At 42.3% G+C, this 23815-nt stretch overlaps 1 protein-coding gene across 2 annotated transcripts in view; it reads right to left on the reverse strand.

The window, feature by feature from the left end:
* The window catches only part of SH3D19 (SH3 domain containing 19), a 118175-nt gene that overhangs the window by 16238 nt on the left and 78122 nt on the right, over positions 1-23815 (reverse strand). For both annotated transcript variants that reach the window (XM_074950983.1, XM_074950982.1), the window contains exons 8-13: positions 15090-15197; positions 11609-11721; positions 5703-5761; positions 2582-2846; positions 1961-2029; positions 1658-1798 (exon numbers count right to left, since the gene is read on the reverse strand). In XM_074950983.1, coding sequence (XP_074807084.1) covers positions 1658-1798; positions 1961-2029; positions 2582-2846; positions 5703-5761; positions 11609-11721; positions 15090-15197 — 755 coding nt within the window. The remainder of the gene's footprint in view (positions 1-1657; positions 1799-1960; positions 2030-2581; positions 2847-5702; positions 5762-11608; positions 11722-15089; positions 15198-23815) is intronic.

Raw genomic sequence — 23815 nt, forward strand, 5'->3', positions numbered from 1 at the left:
AACATTTATTATATCCGTGAAATTTTGGTTAAGTTGGGGATGCATTTTTACATTGACTAGTTCCTTTTCTACACTAGGAAAAAAGTTTCTAAAAAAATTCTCATTGTTTCTAACATCAAATTCGGCTGAACAAAGGTTAGCAACATTGTGAGCCCTAGTACAGATGGGATATCAGCTGTCCCCACATTAAACATCACATCAATTATGCTCAGAGCGGTTGTGTGGAATATATATATTATATATACACACACACATAAATGAAGTTTCCCTAGGGAAGACAAAATGTTTTCATGCATTTTGAAACTCTGGTGAATTTTGAGCTGGGATTGGCTGCATGGTTAAAGTCAAGTAGCTATAGTCATAGGATATTCCTGCTGGTTTCCTGATTGGCTAAGCACTCCTCGGTGCGTGAATCCGGGTCAGCAGAAGTCATTCTGACTTATTTTCTCAGGGCTTGTCTACAGTACAGCATTCAGCTAGTTGCGCTTCGGTTGCTTGTATTGCACTAACTTGAAGCACCAGTGATTGAGTGTCTCACCCTCAACCATTTTAAGGTTTGCCCTCAAGTCCACACTAAATCAGCCCTAAACTGATTAGAGTGGGTGATCATAAATTCATTCATAAACCTTAGTTGACCAGCTGAGTAGTTGACCCCCACTCTACCCTTTCAGCAATGCGCCCCACGTTAGCCCTGCCTACTCAGAAATATCCTCCCAGTCATACCTCCACCCCTGCAGTGCAGGTCCTCACACAGTGATCTCGCCGTGGATTGCAAACTGAGACTACCTCAGCCCACCTGTGATTCGTCAGAGTAAGATCATCAGCTAGTAGCCCATCAGTGGTTCACTAGTTAAGGAGCAGCACATTGCTGGAGGATGTGTATATATAGGAGTTGGGGGGAGCATGGCTGGGTTAGGGGGGAGATTCCATAGTCGGGGGTATTGCAACAGAGAGAGAGAGCACAGCCTCATCAGATCATCCAAAAAGGTTGGGAGACTGACTTTTCTGAGTGTATTGGGGTAAGTTTATAGGGGAAATACTGAAGGCTGATGAATAATTGCTTTATTTGAATGTAATTCAATGCAATACAAAGAGTTTATAACATGAACACAGTGCAAAAACTGAGCAATGTGAATTACAATGTACTGGAAATAAATGTATTCTTAATATGTATTAAATAAAAAATGCACACGTTTGATAAAATCATAGAATATCAGGGTTGGAAGGGACCTCAGGAGGTCATCTAGTCCAACCCCCTGCTCAAAGCAGGACCAATCCCCAACTAAATCATCCCAGCCAGGGCTTTGTCAAGCCTGACCTTAAAAACCTCTAAGGAAGGAGATTCTACCACCTCCCTAGGTAACGCATTCCAGTGTTTCACCACCCTCCTAGTGAAAAAGTTTTTCCTAATATCCAACCTAAACCTCCCCCACTGCAACTTGAGACCATTACTCCTTGTTCTGTCATCTGCTACCACTCAGAACGGTCTAGACCCAACCAATGTGTTGCTGAGAGCTTGGAGTTGCTATTCTTATTATTAATCATTTTACCGTTGTGCCTGAAATGTGCTAAGCACTGTACAAATGCATAGCAAGGCACAATCCCTGCACAGATGAGTTTACCATCTAAAAAGATTTAATTAATTCTTAATGTTTACCTTTTGCTTGCTTTTCAGATGCTCATCTCGGCGTGTGATTATCTTCATATGAGACAAGTGCACTTTGCCCGTTTCCCCTCCCTTTTGACACTTGAAGTAATTGCCGTCGATCTGCTCCAGCAGCACAAGAACATCCCCACGCTTTAAGGTACAGCAACATTTTTTGAAACCAAGAGATTTAATAAACCAATATTACATTTTTCAGAGTGTCACCTTTAAAGCTTAAAGGAGTTGATGCTTTAACATAATAAAAGACTAATGATTTAGCATTAGGGAGAGAGAGAGAGAGAGAATTTCTTTTACCTTGCAGCTGAGTTCTCCAGGGTTTCTAGGAGAGAAATCATCCTTGGCAATTCCATGAGGCACAGGCAGCTTAAACAAAAATCCAGACAAATTATTCACAAATCAAATGAGCTCTCACACTACTAAACACCTGAAATTCACGCTGCATGAGCACAAGAGCCTATACAGTGATGCAATGTAATATAGATACACCCACCTTTCCCTCCTATGCATTTTGGCCACTGGACAAACAATTTAGAGAGAGATTTTCAAAGTTTTTTTTTTTTTTTTTATAAAGGAAAATGGGTATTTAGCACTTAAGTGCCATTTGTGCCTTTGAAAAATACCACCTATACAATGCAAGTCAGAGTTTAAAACCAGCTAAGGGTGCACGATCAGAGGGGACAAGAGGCCTTTCCCGTATCTCAGTCCTTGCTCACCCCACAGTGTAGCTTCTATTTCCTCCTAGAACCCCTGGTTCGTCCACAAGACACCCAAAGGCTGTGGAGAAGGTCAAGAAGGAAGCAGAGCTATATATATAGGAGCAGCAGACTCCTCCCTCACAATAAAGCACCTTATACTCTGTACTGGAAACAGCTCTATCCTATATGCAAAAGCCAGGCACAATATCTCCACTCTCACCATGTATTTATTGTAGAGACTATGTCCTGGTTTAGGTCGAGGCGGTAATGCTGGGTCTTGATTTTTTAAAACTTGACTCTTTGCTCTCTTGACTCCAATTCCAAAGATGTCATGTCTTTTATGGAGTGTCAGGTCAGATGAGGATCGACTAAAAGGGTCCTTTTGGGAAGAGGTCTTGGTTCCAGAGTGTTTTGGTGGAGGTGGCCTTCCAGGAATGCCTTTAAGTGGAGGCAGTCGAGCTGGTACAAGTTTTCCATCCACAGGCCTAGAGATTGGTTGAATGATCAAGAGAAGTGTGCATTTTAAACGAGCATATAAACCCCTCTAATCTCTGAGACAGCCACACAGCATTCAATAGGGAAATATGATTAATTGAAACATGAAGAACAATACAGTAGAATCTGGATTATTTGAAACTCTCTGGAAACACCTGAAACCTTTGGATAATTGGGGGAATTGAATAATCACGGAAACCTTCTCAGTAGGGTTCCTTGACTGCAGATTTCAAATCCTGCTGGCCAGTTCCAATTACAGGGAGCTGGCTGGTTGGCTGGCTTCCCCAGGGCCCTCTAACTAGGTAACACTTCAGCCAGGCCACCTACCATTAAAGAGCTTTGTCTGAAGCCACCCAGAGCCGAAGTGCTTTGAATGAGGTGCTTTAGCTGAAGACCTGATGAGCATTTCTGGTTCACCTGGACTTAGGGAATCAGTCTGGCTCATTTCTTGGGATCTCACTTATCTGAAACATCCTGTCATGTGAACTGAGTCATGCCCCCAGCTAAACTGATGGGACAAGACCCTACTTTGGATAACAGACTTCATCAACCATTTGCCACATGAGATTATTCTGTGCAGAAAGCTACATTCAGAATGTCCAGGCTTCCTCGTTAAGTTCTAAGTATAAATGTTCAAAAGTGCCCAAGTGATTTAGGAGCCTAAGTCCCATTGAATGTCTATAGGACTCAGACTCCTAAGTAACTTGTACACTTGAAAATGTAAAAGAGCTAAAAAATGGTGCTGTCTATACTGTGTATTCAGGGAGTATGATTTTCAAAGGCTAAGAATGTGGCTAAATCAATAACTTGTGTACTCAAAGGTACCTCTCTTCTAAATAAGGACTGCTTTCCTGTCAAATTTCAGCTTTGTATCCCTAACTGGATAGGCACTAATGATGTTCAAAAACAGGATGCGTTTTTGGGTTTTTTTAAATAACGGAGAAATCTTTATGCAACCTTGAATATAGTGACACTGATATTATAAACACCACAATATTACATGTTTCATCTACAATTTTCTCTGGCATTTTTTAAAGAGGTTCATTAGTTCAACACAAACAAGTATTCACTAGCATGAATTCTCAAAAGGTCTGTAATAACAATAAGCCACAACAAGGTGTGTATTAATAGGTTTTTAGCCTGTGCTTCTGGTATTTTCATCAAGTGCCTTCAACCACTCGAGAAGAGTATTAATAAGCTTATTAATGCACCCTCCATGTGTTCTTTATTGCTATTACAAGATGGGCTCTAATCAATACACAGTTTTGTGAGGATTTATGCCAGATATCGTTCCATTATGAAAAAAGCCTTCTAAAAGAGTAAGTGAACATAGTAGGAAAATGCTTATATACTTCTTTTCTCAACTATTTTGAATATATTTATTCTAACCCTTTCTCTCTTTTTTCAGAATTTCCTGGACCTTCACCTCCCTATTCCTGTCCCTAAGAAACCCAGCTGTCATTTCAGCACCACTGAATGGCCTTACGTCCCCCCTCCTTCAACTCACTTTTGTTTAAAAAAAATAATAATGTGAATGAGAGAAATCTTTCCATCTATGTTCAGTTTCTTACCCCACCCCACCCCATCCCTAACCTCCCTCCAAATAAGCATTTTAATCTAAAACGACAAACACACAGTTAGGACTGTTCCAAATCTGAACCACAAAAATAACCAGATTTTCAGCCCACTTTTTGTGAGGCAATATTATCAAATATCCAGCCTAAGAGATCTCACTTCTGGAAAAATCACAGGGTTGTTATTAATCATAGGTCTTTTGTGAACTTGAGCGGAAAGGGAGGGGACAGAATTTCTATCTACTGGGTTCACAGAGAACATAAGGGAGAGGTCAAGCATGATCTAAAACTAAATAAAGGTAAAAAGTGATCACATATAAAGAGAAACAATGAGTCATCTCATTTGCGCTCAAGGAAACTCTTCTGATAAGCACTCTAACATTAGGAGATGCACTTAAACTTTCATAACAGAAATAGAGCTTTATTATCATGATACCCTAAGCAGAGTAAATTCAGTTCCAGGATCAGCTCAAGCCTCCTGATATAGGAAGGGGGAGAGGGTGATATAGTAAAACTCTGTGCTTTGGTACACTACCAACTATAAAACCCATACATAGATATCCGTACCTAAGTGGCATGAGCTTAGCAGCAGATTTTCTACCACCCACCAACCTGTCCCTGGCAGTCAGTGGAGCCCTGGCCCAGGGCTGGCCTGCTTCCTTTTGCCTGTGGGTGCTACTCCTCTTCCTGTTGCTGAAGGGGTTAGGGAGGCTGTCATTCCTCCCACAGTTCCACTAGGGTCTCGGGACTGAAGAGTAAGCAAACAGTGGAGGTACTATACATAATGCATCTAGAGCTTCAGAAAGGCAGCTGACCTGGCTCCTTTCCTCTTCAGCAACAATTCTTAGAAGGGCAACGGGTCCCTCTTTGCTCCCACAGCCCAAGCCCAGCCACAAGAGCAAGTGAAGATAGCTGTTGATAATCTTTTCTGTGGAGGAGAGGATGGTCTCCAGCTCTATCTGCTTTTAATTATGGGCGAAGGGGCTAAAGCTGAGAGAACAGAGTGGCAGTCAAACCATAAGAGGAGAGCTAAGTTGCAATCTTTCTAAAGGCCTCCCTTCACCGCCATACCAATTAGCCACAATGTGGTGTGCATTAGTTGGCTATTGGTGCATGCCTAATTTATTAGTGATTATATCAAAAGCACAACTTACACAAGCCTACTGTCTTAATAATATACAGTTGATAAGTATGCATACTAGACCGACTAAGCAAACCAACCCAGTAGCTAATCTCAGACCCCTGAAATTGTTACTTAGAAATTCTACTCACCTGGGGGGCAGCACAGGCTCTGTCCAAGTAGTACCTGTTGGATCTGAATGTTCAGATTCCTACAAGAACACAGAAATGCAATTTCAGTTTATTTAAGAGACATTAACAGGTTACTGTTTAAAAAGATGCCTTTCTTATTTAAATTGTACTAAACAGAGAAGAACTTCAAATCAGAGGCCAAAAGAAGTCTACCAACGGGAACTTTTTAGGGCAATGCTGTACAAGGAGATATTAATAGGAGCCCTGGGATAAATTTAAGAAGGGGAAAATTTAGGCTGAATATCAGGAAAATTGTAAATATAATAACTCTTAGCTTGAGGGATAATATTTCTCTCTCAAAAAATGTGGTGGGAGCACCATCACTGCGGACACATAAAAAATAGACTGAACAATGCACTAGAAAAAATATTGTATGGAAGAAACCTGCACTGGCAGGGGATGGACTAGATCAAAATTGTGTTGTCTCGAAGTTACTTGACTCTTCTACATTCTCTTTCAGACAATGGCTCTCTTTGCCATGCAGCTAATGGGGCGATCATGTCATCCATAGTGGTGAGGATTTCTTCTTATTAATAATAATTATTGGTATTACCATAGTGTGTAGGAGCCCTAGTCATGGACCAGGACCCCATTGTGCTAGGTGTTGTAGAAACACATAATAAAGATAAAGTCTCTGCCCCAAAGAGCTTACAATCTAAGTATAAGACAACAGAGAAGAGAGTGATACAGACAGATGGGGGAATATAAGGAAACAATGAGTCTATTAATATTGGTCAGCATGATGGTCAGCATAACTGTTGTCAAGTTTTTTGTAGACATCATGGCAAATTAGAGTTTTAAGGAGGGATTTGAAGGAGGATAATGAGTTAGTTTTGCAGGTGTTTATGGGGAGCTACTGCAAAGTATGTGGGGTAGTATGGGAGAAAGCACAAATGTGCTTGTTTGAAAATTTATCAAATGGGCGATGGAGGCTAGCATCATGGCCTAATCAAAGGCAGGAGTCGACTTCTCAATACTGAATGAGAGAAAATAGGTAGGGTGGGAATAGGTGGTGAAGGGCCTTGAAAGTGAAGACAAGTAGCTTAGATTTGATATGATAGAGAAGGGGGTGCCGGGGGAGGGATGCAAAGAGAGGGATGACATGGTCAAAGCAATGGGCTAGGAAAGTGATTTTGCAGCAGCATTCTGAATGGATATGAGCAGTGCAAGACTGTATTTGTCAAGGCCAGAAAGAAGGATGTTGCAGCAATTGAGCTGGTGAGAGCAATTGAGCTGGTTTTAGCTGTGTGGGTGAATATGAAAGGCCAGACGTTATGCAGAAAGAATCTGCAAGACTTAGACATAGCCTGGATGTGAGCACCTCAAGAGAGGTCTGAGCTGAAGATGACAACCCAAGTTATGGGCCTGAGTGACAGGCAGGATAGTGGTATTATCCACAATGATCAAGAAAGGGGGCCTGGGTGGGGGAGATTAAAAGCTCTGTTTTAGCCATATTGAGCTTGGCAGCATGACATCCATGAAGAGATGTCAGAGAGATAGGCCAAGATTTTAGTTTGGACAGAAGGAGACAGATCCGGAGTAGAGAGGTAGCTCTGTGAGTTGTCAGCATAAAAATGGTAGTTGAATTTGTGTTGGTGGATGAGATTACACAGAGATAAGGTATAAAGGGAGAAGGAAACCAAGAACAGAGCCCTGTGGAGCCCTCCTGGAAAGCCAGAGGGGGGATGAGGAGGATCCACTGAAGGAGCAATTAAGAGAAGACAAAGTCACAGGAGCCAATTGAGAACAAATTTTCAAAAACAACTTGGTGCACTGTGTTGAAGGTGGCTGGCAGGTCAAGAAGGATGAGGATGGAGTACTGGTTTTGAGCCTTGGCTAGGAAGAAGTGTTTAGAAACTTTGGTGAGAGCAGTTTCAGTGGAGTGCAAGGTGCAGAAGCTGGACTGGAGAGGGTCTAGGCAGGAACTCGGGGAGAGGAGCTCCAGACTGTGATGATAAGTATGCATTCAATAATCTTAGAGATGAAAGGGAGAAGGGGGGCAGTAATTGGACAGGCAAGTGGGATCAAGGGTGGGTTTTTGGTTTTTTTTTGTTTGTTTTTTTTTTTTTAAAGAGAGGAGAGACTAAACCATGCTTGTATTGTGAAGAGAAGCATTCAGAAGAGATTGAGAGGTTAAAGAGAAGAGTAAGGGAGGGAATGAGAGTAGGCACGAAGGAGATCAGGAGATGGGATGGGGTCACTCAGGCAAGTTAGAGGCATTAGAGGAGGAGAGCAGATAAGAAACTTCTGAATCTATGACCATGGAGAAGAGAATCAAAGCAAGGGGAAAAGAAGGCAAGACATTGGTTTTTATTTTGCCTTTGTAAGCCGCATCCTTTTACAGATTATTCCGTGCTAAAAAAATCTCTGCAATATGAGGGTTTGTATCTTTGCTATAATGGCCTATGATGCTTTACACTCATTCCCGGGGTACAGGAATTCCATGCCTGACAATACTGGATTTACCATGGTGTCACAGTGCCATGGTGCCAGGCCCATGCTCCAAATGGGTCCCGGCTTGGCCACTCTTCTCTGCCCCCCACTCTCTCCTGAGAGGACAGAAGCTTGGTGCTACCAGCTCCCGGGGCTCCTGCTGCACCAGGGCAGGCTCCGCCAGCAGCCAAGCTCGTCCCCTGCCTCTTCCCCCAGCGTCCTGCCCCTCCCCCTCTCCCTGCCCCCGAACAGCTGTTTGCCGGCGCGAGGGAGGGGGAGGAGCAGAGCCACAGCATGCTTGCCGCTCAGGGGAAGAGGCGGAGAATAGGCGAGGGTGGGGCCTTGGGGAAGGGGGTGGAATCAGGGCAAACCCCCTTCACCCCCTGCCATGAGCCACTCAGGGCAGGGGGCTGAGGGTGTGGACTGGGATCGTGGGGATGCTCCCAGCCCCCTGACCTGACTCCTGCACCCCCACACCCCCATGCCGTGACTCCTGAACCCCTCTCACACACCCGCAGCCCTGACTCCTGCACCCCCCCCACATATCCAGCCCCCCCACATCCCATGCCCTGACTCCTGCCCCTCCCACATCCCCACCCCCACCCTGAGCCCCAAATGGGAGCTCCTGTACCCCTCACACCAAATGGGAGCTGCCCCAGGTAAGCGCTCCACACCCCAACCTCCTGCCCCAATCCTGAGCCCTCACCCTAGCTCCTGGCCAGACCCTGCACCCCAGCCTGCTCCTGCACCCTAACTCCCTCCCAGATCCTGCACCCCCAGCCCTGTGCTCAGTGCAGAGAGAGAGATGAAGAGAATGGGCTAGAACCAGGGAGAAGGTAGGTACCTGCTCTATGTGGGCAGAGGTGGGAGATCCTGTTTACCCTCTCCACAGCCCTGTTGTGCTTGCAGTTTACCCCCGGCCCCTGCCTTGCTCCAGGGACCAATCCTGCTGTGCTTTTGCCCCCAACCCCTGCCTTGCTCCAGTCAGCAGGGACTAATCCTCCCACCATGCCCCACTGTGCTCATCTTGCCCCTGGCCCCTGCCTCGCTCCAGCTGGGGACCAATCCTTCCCCCACACCATGCCCAGCTGTCAGGGTGAATAAAAATCAATCACTTTTTTAAAAAAATTGGATTTTTTTTTTTTTATTTAAATTGGATTTTTGAGAGAAAAAACCTATCTAAAGATAGTTTTAATTAAGATACATTATATCTCATCATGGAATATGTATTATAAATTCTAATTCTATAGTATGAGACAATATATTCATGTAATGTTTAAGAAAAGTTTTGTAAATGAGTTCCAATAGTTCATGGATTAGGGACCCAATTTTATGGGGTTCCAGGAGCAGCTGTATAGATTATTTAGGTTAATCTTTCTATCTACCCAATGGAACTCAGTGCTCAGTCTAGAACAGTGGTTCTCAAAGCCGGTCCGCCGCTTGTTCAGGGAAAGCTCCTGGCGGGCCAGGCCAGTTTGTTTACCTACCGCGTCCACAGGTTCGGCCAAATGCGGCTCCCACTGGCTGCGGTACTCCACTCCAGGCCAATGGGGGCTGCGGGAAGCAGCACGGGCCAACAGATGTGCCTGCCGCCCTTCCCGCAGCCCCCATTTGCCTGAAGCGGTGAATCGCAGCCAGTGGGAGCCGTGATTGGCCAAACCTGTGGACGCGGCAGGTAAACAAACTGGCCCGGCCCACCAGGGGCTTTCCCTGAACAAGCGGCAGACTGGCTTTGAGAACCACTGATCTAGAAGAATACCATCAGAGATGCTTAGTTTTGCAGTTCTCAAACTGTGGATTTGTGTCTCCAGAGATAACATGCTTGCTAACAGCAAAAATGTTTTAAAATAAATACATAATATATAGAGGTGAGAAATAACAGACTTTAACTCTATTGTCCCTCTGCAAATTTGTGTACACAGAGTCAATCCCTTACCTCTCTTTAAAAGTGCAAAATTTCAAAAAGTTCAATGAATAGAAGACTGCTGGGGGTGGAATAGATCTGGACAAGGAGAAGTCTGGAGATAAATGTGAGAAGTGAGGGACATATGCTTTTTTGTTAAAATATTATGCTTGCTGTTGAAGAAAAAAAATCCAGAATACTTAATGTTGTTGTTTTAGTTAAATAAAATAACTTGAATGTCTGTCTGGTGATATTCTCCTCCTCATACAGCCTAGCAAGAAAATCCTCCATATATTAATGATTAACCGGTTGAACTGGAGATAGTTCACCTCCCAATGACTTCATAAATATCTGCTTCAATTATCTTTGATAAATCAAATAACCAAACAATCATTAATTTTCTGATATAGCTCTAAAACTCATCTGAAAAGTTTTCAAAATAAATCACTGTTTAAAAATGTATAGTGTGTACCTTCTAAAAATGAAACCTACATCTATCTCTGAGTTTTGAAGAATATGTATTAAGGTTATAACAACCAACAAGAATGCACTTTTTTCTAGAAAAGCATGATTTAAATAGAGTCTTTCTAACTAGTGATTTAAATCATGATTTAAATCAAATCCACCCTGCCCGCTGTGCTCTTGCCCCGGCTCCTTCATTCCCAAGGGGGGCCCACAAAAAGTTAATCCGGCCCTGATGCCTGATAGCGCTCAGTCTGCTGTTTCTTGTTCAGGCAAAAAAGTGTCCATATGGGCCTTTTGGTTTCATCTCTTTTCTGCTCATTGTTTTAGCTGATTTCTCTTCCATTTTTGCCATCAAGACTCTAGATTTAGACTTTTTTCCCCTGCATTTTCAAAGGTTTTTTTTTTTCAAAGGGGTCACAGCTGGTGGGGTATGCAGAATCCCTGTTTTCACAGCTTTGTGGGACGTACTAGTATCTTCTCCTACTAGCACATCACTGATCATGAGTGAAAAGTAGAAGAGATGCATTTGAGAATAAATTATTGTTCTCATGCTCTGGATAAACTAGTGGAAAATGTCTATATAATGCAGCCAGAGGTGAGAAAAGGCTGCTGTCAAGTTCCCCTTTATCATCTGAAGCAATTTTTTCCTTCTCAGACTGGCATACAGACAGAGAGGTGCCTCCTTTCTGAAGACGGAGGATGCATTTTCAAAGGGGTGTATGGGAATTTGGCCATGTTAATCCTATCAGTTTAATGCCCTCAGCAAGGCTTTGAAAGTTTACCACAGGGAGCATGACTACAACTGCTAAAGTACAGAAAACAGAAGATAAACATGATCAAAGCATAACAAAGTGTAAATCTAAATCAACCAAGTGTTTTCCAGCACTGACAACAACCTAAATGATGTAGCTTAATTAACAAATAAAATATGGAAGAACAACATATGAAATGCCTTTTAATTGAGAGTAACATCCCCACCCCGAATCTACTTATTTCACAATGAGCAATTTGTTACAAGAGACTGTTTGCTTTGCTAACCAAAGGATGTAATACAGGTACAACTTACCCCTTTTCTTGTTTGTTTGGCATTACTAGGCTTTCCAGCAACAATTCCAGAGGTGCTCCCAACTGGTTTTTCAGCAGGAAGGGGTGGAGGGATATGTGGAACTTCATTTAAGGCTGGAAAAGTGTTAAATTGTAAATCTAATAAGTTCTTTGTAGGGACCAAACGGGAGTATAAAAAGATAGATATTAATGATCAGAACGGATTCCCCAACACTTCTTTGTGATCACAACTCCCTTAGCCTGTACAGGTAGGATATAAGCAGGAACACTGGAAAATACTGAAGAGGTGCATAGGAAATGTCCCCATTTTGAGAAACATTGTAGGACTTTCCTTATTGTGTAAGCGATCTGCCTTTAAATCCAAGGACACTGGCTTTTTCCTCAAGTACGGTGAGGTTAGGGCAGTCTGGAGAGAGTCTAGTGTGGTAGAGGTGAGAGAGCAGGAGTGAAGAGAGACAGGTATGGTTCCTGCTATTACAAGATGGAGGGGTTCATCTCTAGTCCATCAATAAAAGCCACTAAAAAGAATTTAATGATTCCACATGATTGGCTTTAAATGCACTCTCTGATTGAAATCTGTAAAATGTTTGCATAAGTTCTGCCAATATACTTATCCATAATGCGTCCGTACAGAGTGGGACATTCTTCAACCTATTTTACAGGGTATTTGTGTATTCAAATAATGCACCTAACAAAGTCTGAGGCAGTTCTTTAAACCCGCTGGGATTCTACCCATGCTCAGAACCATGTAAAAAACGCTTAATGTTAGCCTAGACAGTCTAAACATTTAAAATCTTTGAAAGTTATTTTTAAAAAGACCAAGTGAGAAGTTACCATCCAAATGAAGGCCTAGAGTCTTATCTTACGAATCAGCTGATCGCTGCATGAAGGAAGCTCTCAGGAGAGAATGTGGGGTTATTCTATTTAGCATAGAACATTTAACTGTATCTCAGTGACCTGAAAGTCTGGATTGGAATTTAAAAAAACCAAACAAAAAACTCCAAAGGTGAATCCATCCCTTAGACACTGAGTAGTTGGAGACTGAGCAAAGAAGAGCTAAGTTAATAAAGCTTTCTTGCTTATCTAAGCCAGTGTGATGGGGACTAAAAGAAGGCTTAACTGCAAGAGAGAAATCTCTTCTTAACATACTGATTTTAAAAGAGCATTAGAGAGTTATTTTTACACACCTCTTTCAAATCCTGATACAGATACAGATGGCTTAGTTTTCCACTCACATCCCTTTCACAAACAATACTGCCAACCCTAAGAGTTCAAAAATCAGAAGACAGGTGATGTTTTCACCTCTGTTCCTTCTCAGGTTTTACACTTGGGCGGTGGGTGGGGGAGCAGCTTTAACTCCCAATTGGACCTCCACAGATGCTCAGTGACTGGGAGTTGCTGAAGGGAGGTGTTGAATCAGTAAGTTCCTAAGAACCTGGCCCTTTCCTTTTTTTGACAGTGCTATTCATTTGTTGTGCTGTGTTGGCTCCGTACAGGAGCCATCTCCCTCCATAGCAAGTGGGGCTGAGGTCACCTTGAACCACTGCTGCCTGACCTTTTCTGGGGGCAGGGCCCTCCAACGAGGTTTAGTCCAGCTCAATCCCCTCATGATGACAAGGCCTTTGTGCAGCTACAACTGAGTCAGACTGAAACCCATGTCAGCCTAGGTTGCTGGCTTGGCATAGGGGTGACTGAGTGGCATCGGTGGCCTGGTCAGAATGGATGATCTGGTGGTCCCTTTTGGCCTTAAGCTCTATGACACTAAGGCTACATCTACACTATGAGATAGGGGTGTGCTTCCCAGCTCACATATACATACTATACTCATCGCGTACAAAGAGCAGTATAGTCATGGTAGCATGGGTAGCGGCAGTGGAGGGACGGCTTAGCTATGCTGAGTACGTACTCACCGGCTTCAGGCAGGTTTGTACTCGGCATGGCTAAGCCGTGCCTCCGCTACGGCTACCTGTGCTACCACAGCTACACTACTACTTACACTCATGCTAGCTCAACGAGAGCTGGCACGAGCATGCGTATATGAGCAGGGGAACCACACTCCTAGCTCGTAGCGTGGACGTAGCCTTAGTTTTTGCAACAGCTCGCATTTGACAATAGGGATAGTTGGCTCCACTCTGGGATCTGAAGAGCTTCACAGGCCACTCTGCTTACTGCCCACTTTCCCCCTTTACCTCCATTTCTTTCCCGGTTGCATTCTCTTGCTGAGTGGATCTTCACACCCCTCTACCAACTGAGAGAGCATGACTGAAGCCCTTGGGGGGCAGTTCAGTTGCCACTAGAGAGCAGCAAGAGACTGTATTATTTGTCTTGCAGCTAAAGAAAAAAAAATTTGTCTGGACATGCATATTAACAATCGAAACCTGAGAATTACACTGGGAAGGTGGAACACACCTATCTGCCATCATTAGACAGGCTCTTACAGCTGAGGGTACATATGATTGTGCAAACCAAAAAGGTTATTACAAATTTTGAAATAGATTTTTTTTTTTACAGCTTTTCTCTGTATTTTTCTAACTATTTCCACTGCATTTCTTACCAAAAAAAAAACAAAAAAAACACTAGAGTTTCAGTGGAAAATTAAACACTCTTTTGGAAGTAATGATGTAAACGTAAGGAGAGGCTAAAACACCACCACTGGGGTACCGTGCTACTACATATCTGACACAGTGTAGAGGTATGTGGGTTTTGAGTTGATTTTAATAATCTCCTCTTGTGTAATTTCTCTCTTTTGCTTGTACTTTTGGGCCCATCTACTAGGGATGTGATGATTCCTCTGTTTTGGGAAGCAACCCCAGGGTGAAAATTTTTAGTTTACGAAATCTGAATCTTGGCAACATGCAATAAAGCACTCAACAGATTGAAGATTTCAGGACTAAGACATCTAATGCTTCTCCTCTGCAGCTTTCCTGCTTTGTGAGGGTTAATCAGTTCCAGCTCTTGGTGGCATGGATTGGGAGATGGAAGACATTGTGGTTAATGGTCAAGATGGGACCAAAATGCCACTTTTGGTATCCAAGGTTTGTGGTGCTATTTTTTTTTAATTATTTCTAAAAAACACCAGCAAAATGCCAGTACTTGAACAGCTGTGGATTTTAGAGCCAAAATAATTTCATCCCTGTCAATATTAAGCAATGAAGTCACGTTTACATCTTTCTAGAAAACTAACGAAGAGTTTAATACAAAAGGCGTGAGCTTCCATAGGAGTGTCTACATTTGCTAGAGAAACAAAGTTAGCATCTTTGTATTAAACTATTCTTTAATTACTGTTTTCTAGAAAGATGTAAACATGACTTCACTGTTTAGTATTGACAGGGATGAAATTATTTTGGCTAAGATTTTTCTAGCAGTTAATGTAACTAGCTTTAGGTAATTCAGTATTTCAATAGTGATTTCTGATCAAATGATTTATTTATTGAAGTCTCTCTGAAAACTTCAGATAAGAAATAAAAGTGTGAAGGACTTACATTTCCCTGGTTTAGATGGGATTCTGATCACAGTAGGCTTTCGTGCTATAGCTGGTTGAACTGTCTGTTCCTTTGCAGGCTCATTTTTGAAGGGGAATTGAAAGGGATCTAATGAAAAAACACAACTTATTTAGCATGTCTTTGTTAAACACACACCTTGACAGACACTTCATTCATTATTCAACCACTTGTATACTTCATGACTAAGGGAAAAATCACCATCTCAGTATCAAGAGACAATAAATATAAAGCTAATGAAAGCAGATTACTTTGCCCTTAGTAAATAATGTACTTTTTTCTAAATGTGCACTGAGAAGAGATTCAAAGATGAGTTAACTTAAACCACGTTCCAAATGCTTTTCAGGACTATTAAAATCATAGTCCAACAGCAAATGCTCTTCTGGATAACAATGATTTAGGAAGTCAGTACAGCTTTAGGGAAACATGTTCCAAAGCAGTTGCTCTAATATGCACACATAGGCGTGAATGTATCTGTAAAAGAGCTACGTCATCACACAGAAGATAAAAGATCTACCAAAAGCAAACAACATATTCCATTGCAAATACTAGGCTCTGGTTACAAAGTCCTTTTCGTGCCCCCTCCATCTCTTAATAAGTGGCTAAGTCAGGTTTTCCTTGAAATTTGTGTTGCTTTTTTACAGATCATAATCCTGAAGTAATGCGGAAGGCTTGTCTTGTGGTTAAAATATAAGATTAGAGTCAAAGCTGGGTTCTATTCCTGGCTACGTGACAGACATTCCTTGGTGACCCTGGGCAAGTCACTCAACCTCTCTGGGCCACTGTTTCTCTATCTGTAAAATGGGATTACTTCCCATGCTTAACAGGAAGTTAACACTTAATTGATTATGGTTTATGAATTGTTCTGATACCATGCAGAAGACGGTCATAGAAATGTTTTGGGATAAACAAATAACTCCTTATTCTGGCAGGACTCCTATTGTCTCCATGCCAAGGAACATGTATCTATTTTATATCCACTCCATATTATCAAGTACTATTTCTTCCTCTTGCAGTATCCATTCCCATACACTAAGATGCCAACAATTACTGCACTATAATTGCAACAGATGGAAATGGGAGATGTATTCTGACCAACAAATTCACCATGACTCCCATCCACCATTCACACAGAAGCCCCTGCAAATAAGCACTGATCTCATGTGGCAGCCGTTTCAGATGTGTGCTAGCTAGACAAGATGTTATTAAGTGTCAGAGGCACTTAAATAAGGAAGCACAGTGGGTGTTCCTTTAAATTCTCCAGTTTCTTCTTTTCATTGAAGGCAGAAAAGGACAAAGTAGAATTAAAGGAAATGCACTCACCAGAAAATGATAGCCTCCCTGGGGTAAAATATAAAATCACTTCTTTAAGTTAACTTTTCAAAATTTGCATTAATAAAAGACTGTGGGAGGACAGCATTTCTTCTAAAAAATTGTAAGTAACAGAATCTGATGCAGTTTACCAAGAAAATGAAATATTGGCTACCTAAAGATTTAAATTAGAGTTTTTAAACATTAAAAAAAATAGTGTTTACCTCTGAATGGTCTTGTTAAAAATCACGTTTTCATTTAAATGCTTTCAAATTTGGATTACGGATGGGGAGGGAGGTATATTCTAACTACATCATTCCATTAAAAATAGGCCCAATGAAGATAATTTCACTTAGAGAATATTCCCTATGGTAGCCAGTTTCTATATTAGAGCTGAACAGGTCACTCAAACACCCCCTCAATATATACTGCTTTGTACTGTGGATCTCATACAAATATCTACATCCACACATTGAGCTGTCTTTGTAAATGGGCATTTTGTTGAGGTCACTAAGAAGGATTTTTCAAAAGCTGTATATTGACGCCCCAATCTTGCAAAGATATATGCAGAGTTAAGTCAAATGGGACTACTCATCTGCTTAAAGTGAAGCCCATGCCTGTATTTTTATAGGATGGGGACATAGGTTGCAACAAGCCCCTAGTTGTCAACAGTTTCCATTTTTCTCTCTCCACCCCTTTTACCAATATTTAGTGCTGTTCTAGAGAGACTGCTCTACACAGGTAACCCTGAAGAAAAAGTCACCATTAAATCTTCATCTATGTGGTATTTGTCACAAGGCTAAGAAAAGCATTTTTTGGAACATGAATTTTTCACTCATTATCTTATGTTCAATAATACTATTGTCACCTCAAAATTAGTTTAAACCTCATTAACTTGTTTGTGTCATTCCTTTCCCCAGAGTTGTGTTAGTGAAAATTGTCTGGTACACTACTATGCTGCTTTGTGTAATGGGACTGACAGCATATGGATTTTTTTAAAGGTATTTAACAACAATTGGGCATGGTTTGAGCATGATTCAGAAAAGTGTGAAAGTAGAAAATACACTCACAACTTGAGTAAATTAATCTTCTAGTGCATTCTTCAGATAACACCAATATCAGTAGACTACTATCATTTTTGTTTAATAATCCTTTTATATGCTTTTCACAGCCTGTATTTTCCAGAGTCTGACTTTTCTGTGACCGCAAATAAAAGAGTTTATTTTATAACCTCCCTTTGATAACATATTCCCCTACATATGTGCTTAAGTTGGGGGAAAATGCAGTGTACATCTGACTACCATATATATTTTCTCTTGGTTCTACTGGCTTAGAAGAGACAGACATATTTCACCAAGCCATATTTTACCATCCTTGTTCCACACCAAAAAATAAAGGGATGATGTAGCAGATATTTGCCTTTATTTCGAGGAAGGTGGTGGCTATCTTTCTGAAGCTGTTATTGTTAGTCCATAGCTAGGAGACAATAAGATGAGCTATCTGTTTTATGTTCCTTTCTTCTCAGAAAAGTAAAAGATGTGACAGATACCTCAACAAAAATGGGGGGAACCTCCAAACAGGTAGATCGAGGAAAGTGGGAAATCTAATATTTATTATGTATTTTTGAAAAAGCCACCCGGTTTTGACTAAGTCCTGGAAATAGTGCTCTCAATACATCCAAGAATGACATAATAGCCCTGGGAACGCTGATCTGTTGGCATCATAACATTACTATTTGTGACAAAGCTCTGTCCTTGCCTCCGTGCGTCCCACGTTTCCTGGCGGATTTCGCTAGCCTCAGAGACTCACTGTGACCCTGCAAGTAACCCTTCTCTCTCTAGAGACAAGGGTCACAGTCTACTGAGCCATTTTCATCATAAGCCAGCAAGGGAGGTGAGGAGAAGTTATCCTTCCTTGCACGGTCTCTGTTGTCTCCCAGTCTCAGTGATTAATCAGGGGGCAAAGGTGGGGGTGGGGGGGGCCCGGGCCCACCCTCTACTCCGGGCTCCAGCCCAGGGACCCTAATAGTATCAGCTATGGTAGCTGACCTTTTAGAAACATGACATGTACAATTTCCTGGGCTACTTCCCCCACAGCAGCCCTCACTTCCTCAAGCTCCACTTCACCCTTACCTCAGGGCCTCCTTCCTTGTGCCTGATATGGTGTGTACTACTCAGTCTCTCCAACAGCACAACTTCCTCCCACAGCTCCTGACAGGCACACCCACCTGACTAACTGGGAGGCTTTTAACTAGTTTCAGCCAGCCCCTGATTGGCTTCAGGTGTCCCAATCAACCTAGCATTCTCCCTGCCTTCTGGAAAGTTCATAAGTGGCCTCAGGTGTCTTAATTGACCTGGAGTAGCTACCGTTTCACTTATCCTGGTACCAGGGATTTGTTTAGCCTGGAGCTAATATATCTATCTCCCACTACTTTTCTATAGCCATCTGGCCTTGCCCCGTCACATATTACAGAAGTATGCACTGCGTCTACTTGAAATGTTTAATTATATATTAAATAAGCTACTGGACTGAGACACATACAAACTCAAGATGGCTATCTGGGTCTTCTAGGATTAGACCACCCTCTTTAAAAACACAGAGAGATTTATTAAAATCTCATCTCGATGAAACCACTTCACAGCCTGAGTAGAATCATGCCTATCCACACTTAAAGGGAGACTTTCAAGGATAAACCTAGGTGCTGCTGGAAATATGGTTGGAGATTCAATAGACAGAATTCCAAACCAGAATGGAACCAATACTGAACCAACGCTAGTATAGTGATAGGTGGTACAGTGCTAATGGAAGTACTGCCTGGTGGATATGTTAAAAAAAAAAAAAAAAAAAAAAAGGGCCTGACTGCTCAGACATTACAATTGCCCCTATTTGCAAGATTTGAGGTATTAACATAGGTGTCCTGCCTAAATTCCAGCTTGGTTAATCATATTCTGCCTACCCAAAATTTCCCCTGTATTTTGATTTGGAGAAGTTATTGTTTTTAAAAACCATTCCTGTCATCTTTCGGCTGCATAGTCCACACTAGCCTTTCACTGGTGGGTGAGTGACCCCTAATATACACCGTTCTCCAGCATGATAGGTGCTATGGGCAAGGTCTGCCCACACCTGGTTGCAGGTAAAATCCACAGTGAAATCCAGTGCAGTTCAGCTGCACAGGAGGCAGGATTTCAGGAGCTTGCACAGGGGTGTGTAACATATGCATGCTCGGGGGCCCAGCTGTAAGAAAATTTCCTGTGGTGCTCTTCATTCCGTGGCTTTTGGGATTAGTTGGGAGAGGAAGTCAGCTGACCCATCCCTATGCAGATCTGGGAAGGAGGGACAATAGGGCTGCAGAGACCACTCCAGATCGAACACTGGAGTGGCAGCCATAAAGTTGATCTGCTGTCACTGTGGGGTATGTCTAAACAAAGAAAAACCTGTGGCTGGCCCATGCCAGCTGGCTCGGGCTGCGGGGCTGTTTCATTGCTGTGTAGACTTCTGGGCTCAGGCTGGAGCCCAGGCTCTAGGACCCTAAGGGATGGGAGAGTCCCAGTGCTCGGACTCCAGCCTGAGCCCAGAAGTCTACCGAGCCCCACAACCCAAGCCCCACGAGCCCAAGTTGGCTGGCACAGGCTAGCTGCTGGTTTCTAGTTGCTGTGTAGACATCGGGCCAGTGTCCTGGAAAGGAGGATTTCGTCTTTCCCTGCCCACATAGAGACTTCCAGCAGCCAGCCCAGTTATTCAGGAAAGCATACTAGGAACACACCCTATGGCTCCTGTTCAGTAAAGCATTGAAGACTTAAAAACATGCTTCAGATCCAAGATCACCTCCTCTTATAAACTGCAGGATGAAATAGACTAGAACTCTCACTTCCACACTCACTAAGAGAAGCTACATTCTTCTAAGGCTAGGTCTGGCCCATACTAGGCTAGAAGCATGCATAGAAGTGCCAGATCTCCTATTACAAGGAAACAATTAAAAAGAAGAAGCCAGGCAATGTCCTATAACAGACAGGTCCCAGACTGTATATTTTTAAGTAACTTAGGGAATATTCAAATGTAATTGTTAATAGATCTTCTTAATTATCTTTTGCTCTAATGACCATATCCAAGCCACAGGTCACATCTAGTTACCACGCTTCCCCAAAAATACAGAAGGGTCCATACTTGACTGACTGACAGAAGATGGTGGATCTTTGTTTTCCCTGCAGACAAAATTGAACTTTCCTACTATAATTATGAGAGAAATAGGCATAATATGAAATGCAGCAATAGCCATGGTTGTACAATGGAAATACACTAATGCGATGGAGCTCATGAAGGAAACCTCTCAACTCCAGATGTACGATATGCTATTTCTGTCTACAAATCAAGTCAATTCCTCATAAAGTGCATGGGCCAAATATAGCTCTGGTGTATCAGGAAAATCTCAATTAGTGAATGGGAAGACATTTTTTGAAAAAGATCTGAATCTAACCATCCTATCAGGAAGGCAAAAAATAAAATAATTAGCAACTCCATTCCATATAAAACTCCCTGTAGCATAAAGGATTTCTATGTAAAATCATTTGAAGGTCTCTAATTTAAATACATGTTTTAATAACGCAACTGCATTATTTCCCCATCTTAAACAAACTTGCATTAGACTTTATTTGGTCATTTGTAAGCCCTTCAAGACAAGGGGCATGTCTCCTTGCCTGTCTGTTCAGTGTCAATGCTGATGCTGTAACACAGCAGTTCTCAAACTGTGGGTTGCGACCCTGTTTTAATGGGGTCGCCACGGATGGCATTATACTTGCTGGGGCCCAGGGCCGAAGCCGAAGCCGAAACCTCATCCCCACCACCCAGGGCCGAAGCCCAAGCCCAAGCCCCACCACTAGGGGCCGAAGCTGAAGCCTGAGCACACCGCCTGAGGGCTTCAACCTTGGGTGGCGGGGCTCAGGTTACAAGCCCTTGGGCTTCGGTTTTGGCCCCCCTACTTGGGGTGGTAGGGCTCAGGCTACAGCGTTGTCCCCCCACCAGGACAGCGGGCTTGGGTAGGCTCAGATCTCAGTCCCTCCTCCTGGGGTCGTGTGGTAATTTTTTTTGTTGGAAGGCGGTCATGGTGCAATGAAGTCCGAGAACCTCTGCTAAACATATTATAACAGCAACACATACACATACCAAAGTGTGCAGTAAGAGATGGTGACAACATCAACCAATGGTTTGCAGTGACAATTGGAGTAAGGCAAAGGTGCATTATGTCCCCACTATTGTTCGCACTGGTCATTGACTATGTCATGGAGAAGGCAACTAATTAATTTTATGGATAAATGATTAAGCACTATTGGATGATCTCGTTTTTGCTGATGACATTGTTCTGTTTAGTTCAGCGCATCCTGTAATTGAAGAAAAGTCCCAGCTTTTGGTAGACACAGCAAACGAGCTGATTTGTTTATCAACAAGGGGAAGACAAAATATACTGCTATCAATGTCCCAAAAGCATCCATCAGAGTAGAGGGAGACACTAGAAGTAGTAAATCTTTTTACCTGACTAGGGAGTGAGGTGTACAGTAATGACAAGCAATGAATATCAAAAGCAGCATTTTTCAAAAGCTTGAAAAGATTTGGAAAAGTAGCATGATTGGCACTGATACCAAAATACAAATTTTTAATATCAGCATTGTGTGTCTCCTCCTTTATGAAGCAGAAGCATGGAAATCCACAACTGAAATTGATAAGAAGATTAACTTGTTCCAAAGTAAATGCCTAGGGAAAAGCTTCAGAATACAGTGGAAAGAGTTTCTTGCAACATCAAAAATTCTAACTAAAGCAAAAGAAACTAAATAATTTAAAATGGTAAGACGACGATGATGGACATACTTAGGACATGCTTTAAGGATGCCACCAACATGACTTCCACCTGGGAAGAATAAAAGAGGGCGACCTAGGGAAACATTATGCACAACAATGGAGAAAAAGCGAAATCCACCAACATGACACTCAAAAGTCTGAACAGACCAGCACAAGACCAAAGTACACTGCAGAAAGTTTTGGACACCCTATGCATCTGAGGGTACAGGAGGATGAACACCATATACATGCTATGGGTGAAATGGGGCTAGGATTTCCATCCTATGTCTTTGTAAAAATGGATTTGTCAGATGCAGAATCCAACTGGTTGATTACTGAAACCTCTGACTATATGAGGTCACAAATGCACAGATCATAACTTGGAAAAACATAAAAAATCTCGAACACCACAAACCTTTATTAAAGCACTAACACTTTAAGAACTACACTCAAAATAGATGCTCGTACATTTTGAGTGGTTGACTTTTGGCCTCTCTCTCTTCCTGAGCCTTGAGTCATTTCATTATGATATAAACCCAGGCCTTGTCAAGGAAGGTTTAGGCTGGATTGGGACTCAGGAGATCTGGGTTGGAATTAAGGCTCTACCTCCTATGTGGCCTTGGGAAAGTTGCTTGGGGTTTGTTTTTCATAAGTGCTGAACACCCAATGCCTCCATCTGAAGTTCTGGGTGCTGAGCACTCTTAAAAGTCAGGGCTTTAAGCTTCCTGTACCTCAATTCCCCACTTGCAAAATGGGGATGGAACACCTCTCTACCTGACAGGGGTGCTATAAGGATACATTCATTAATGTTTATATTAGTTTTTAGCAAGCTAGTTGAATTGTTGTGATGCCACAGAATCTGTTTCATCACGTGTGCTTACATTTGTGTTTGACTCACTCTTTCTGTAGAACAGATTGCTGTGTTATATTTGTGGCAGGCTCTAACTAAAGCAGCGATGTATCTGTACAGTGTTAATTCATAGGTCTAGGCACCAGACAAGCATATTTTAGCTGCATTTCAGAAATATTAAGTTTCTGTACATTATAATTTGTGATGTAAAACTGTTCTTTTACAAACAAGTCATAAGTGCTGTATCCCAAGCACCGCCTACAAAAGCCCTTTCTTCTGTTCTAGGGTTGCCATAACAACAAGTGTGGAGCCCTGGCATTTTGCTATGTCATTATTCATTACAAATGCAAAGGTCTGGGGAATTGGGAGCAGATTATAGCTATTCTTCATGTCTTTACAAAGCATTTTACTGTGGATTCATCTGGCTAACCTAAAGCTGTTCCTATGGGAACATGGAAAGCACCTAATGTTAGTGCAATATGTCACCATATTTTTTACTGCGCAAATGCTTTTCTTGTGGATCCTTTGTTAAGTCATAGTGCTGCCAATAGTAACAAGAGATAGGGGGCACGATTCTGAACTCACCAACACCTAGGCAACTTTACTGATTTCATTGGTGTTAATCCTGATTCACACTGGTGTTGAGTGAGTGAGACCACAGGCAAATCCTTTTGTCTTCTGCAGATAGGAGATAGGGTAAGCAAACAAGCCTACTTCC

Source organism: Natator depressus, chromosome 4 (genome assembly GCF_965152275.1).
Source record: "Natator depressus isolate rNatDep1 chromosome 4, rNatDep2.hap1, whole genome shotgun sequence".
NCBI lineage: Eukaryota > Metazoa > Chordata > Testudines > Cheloniidae > Natator > Natator depressus.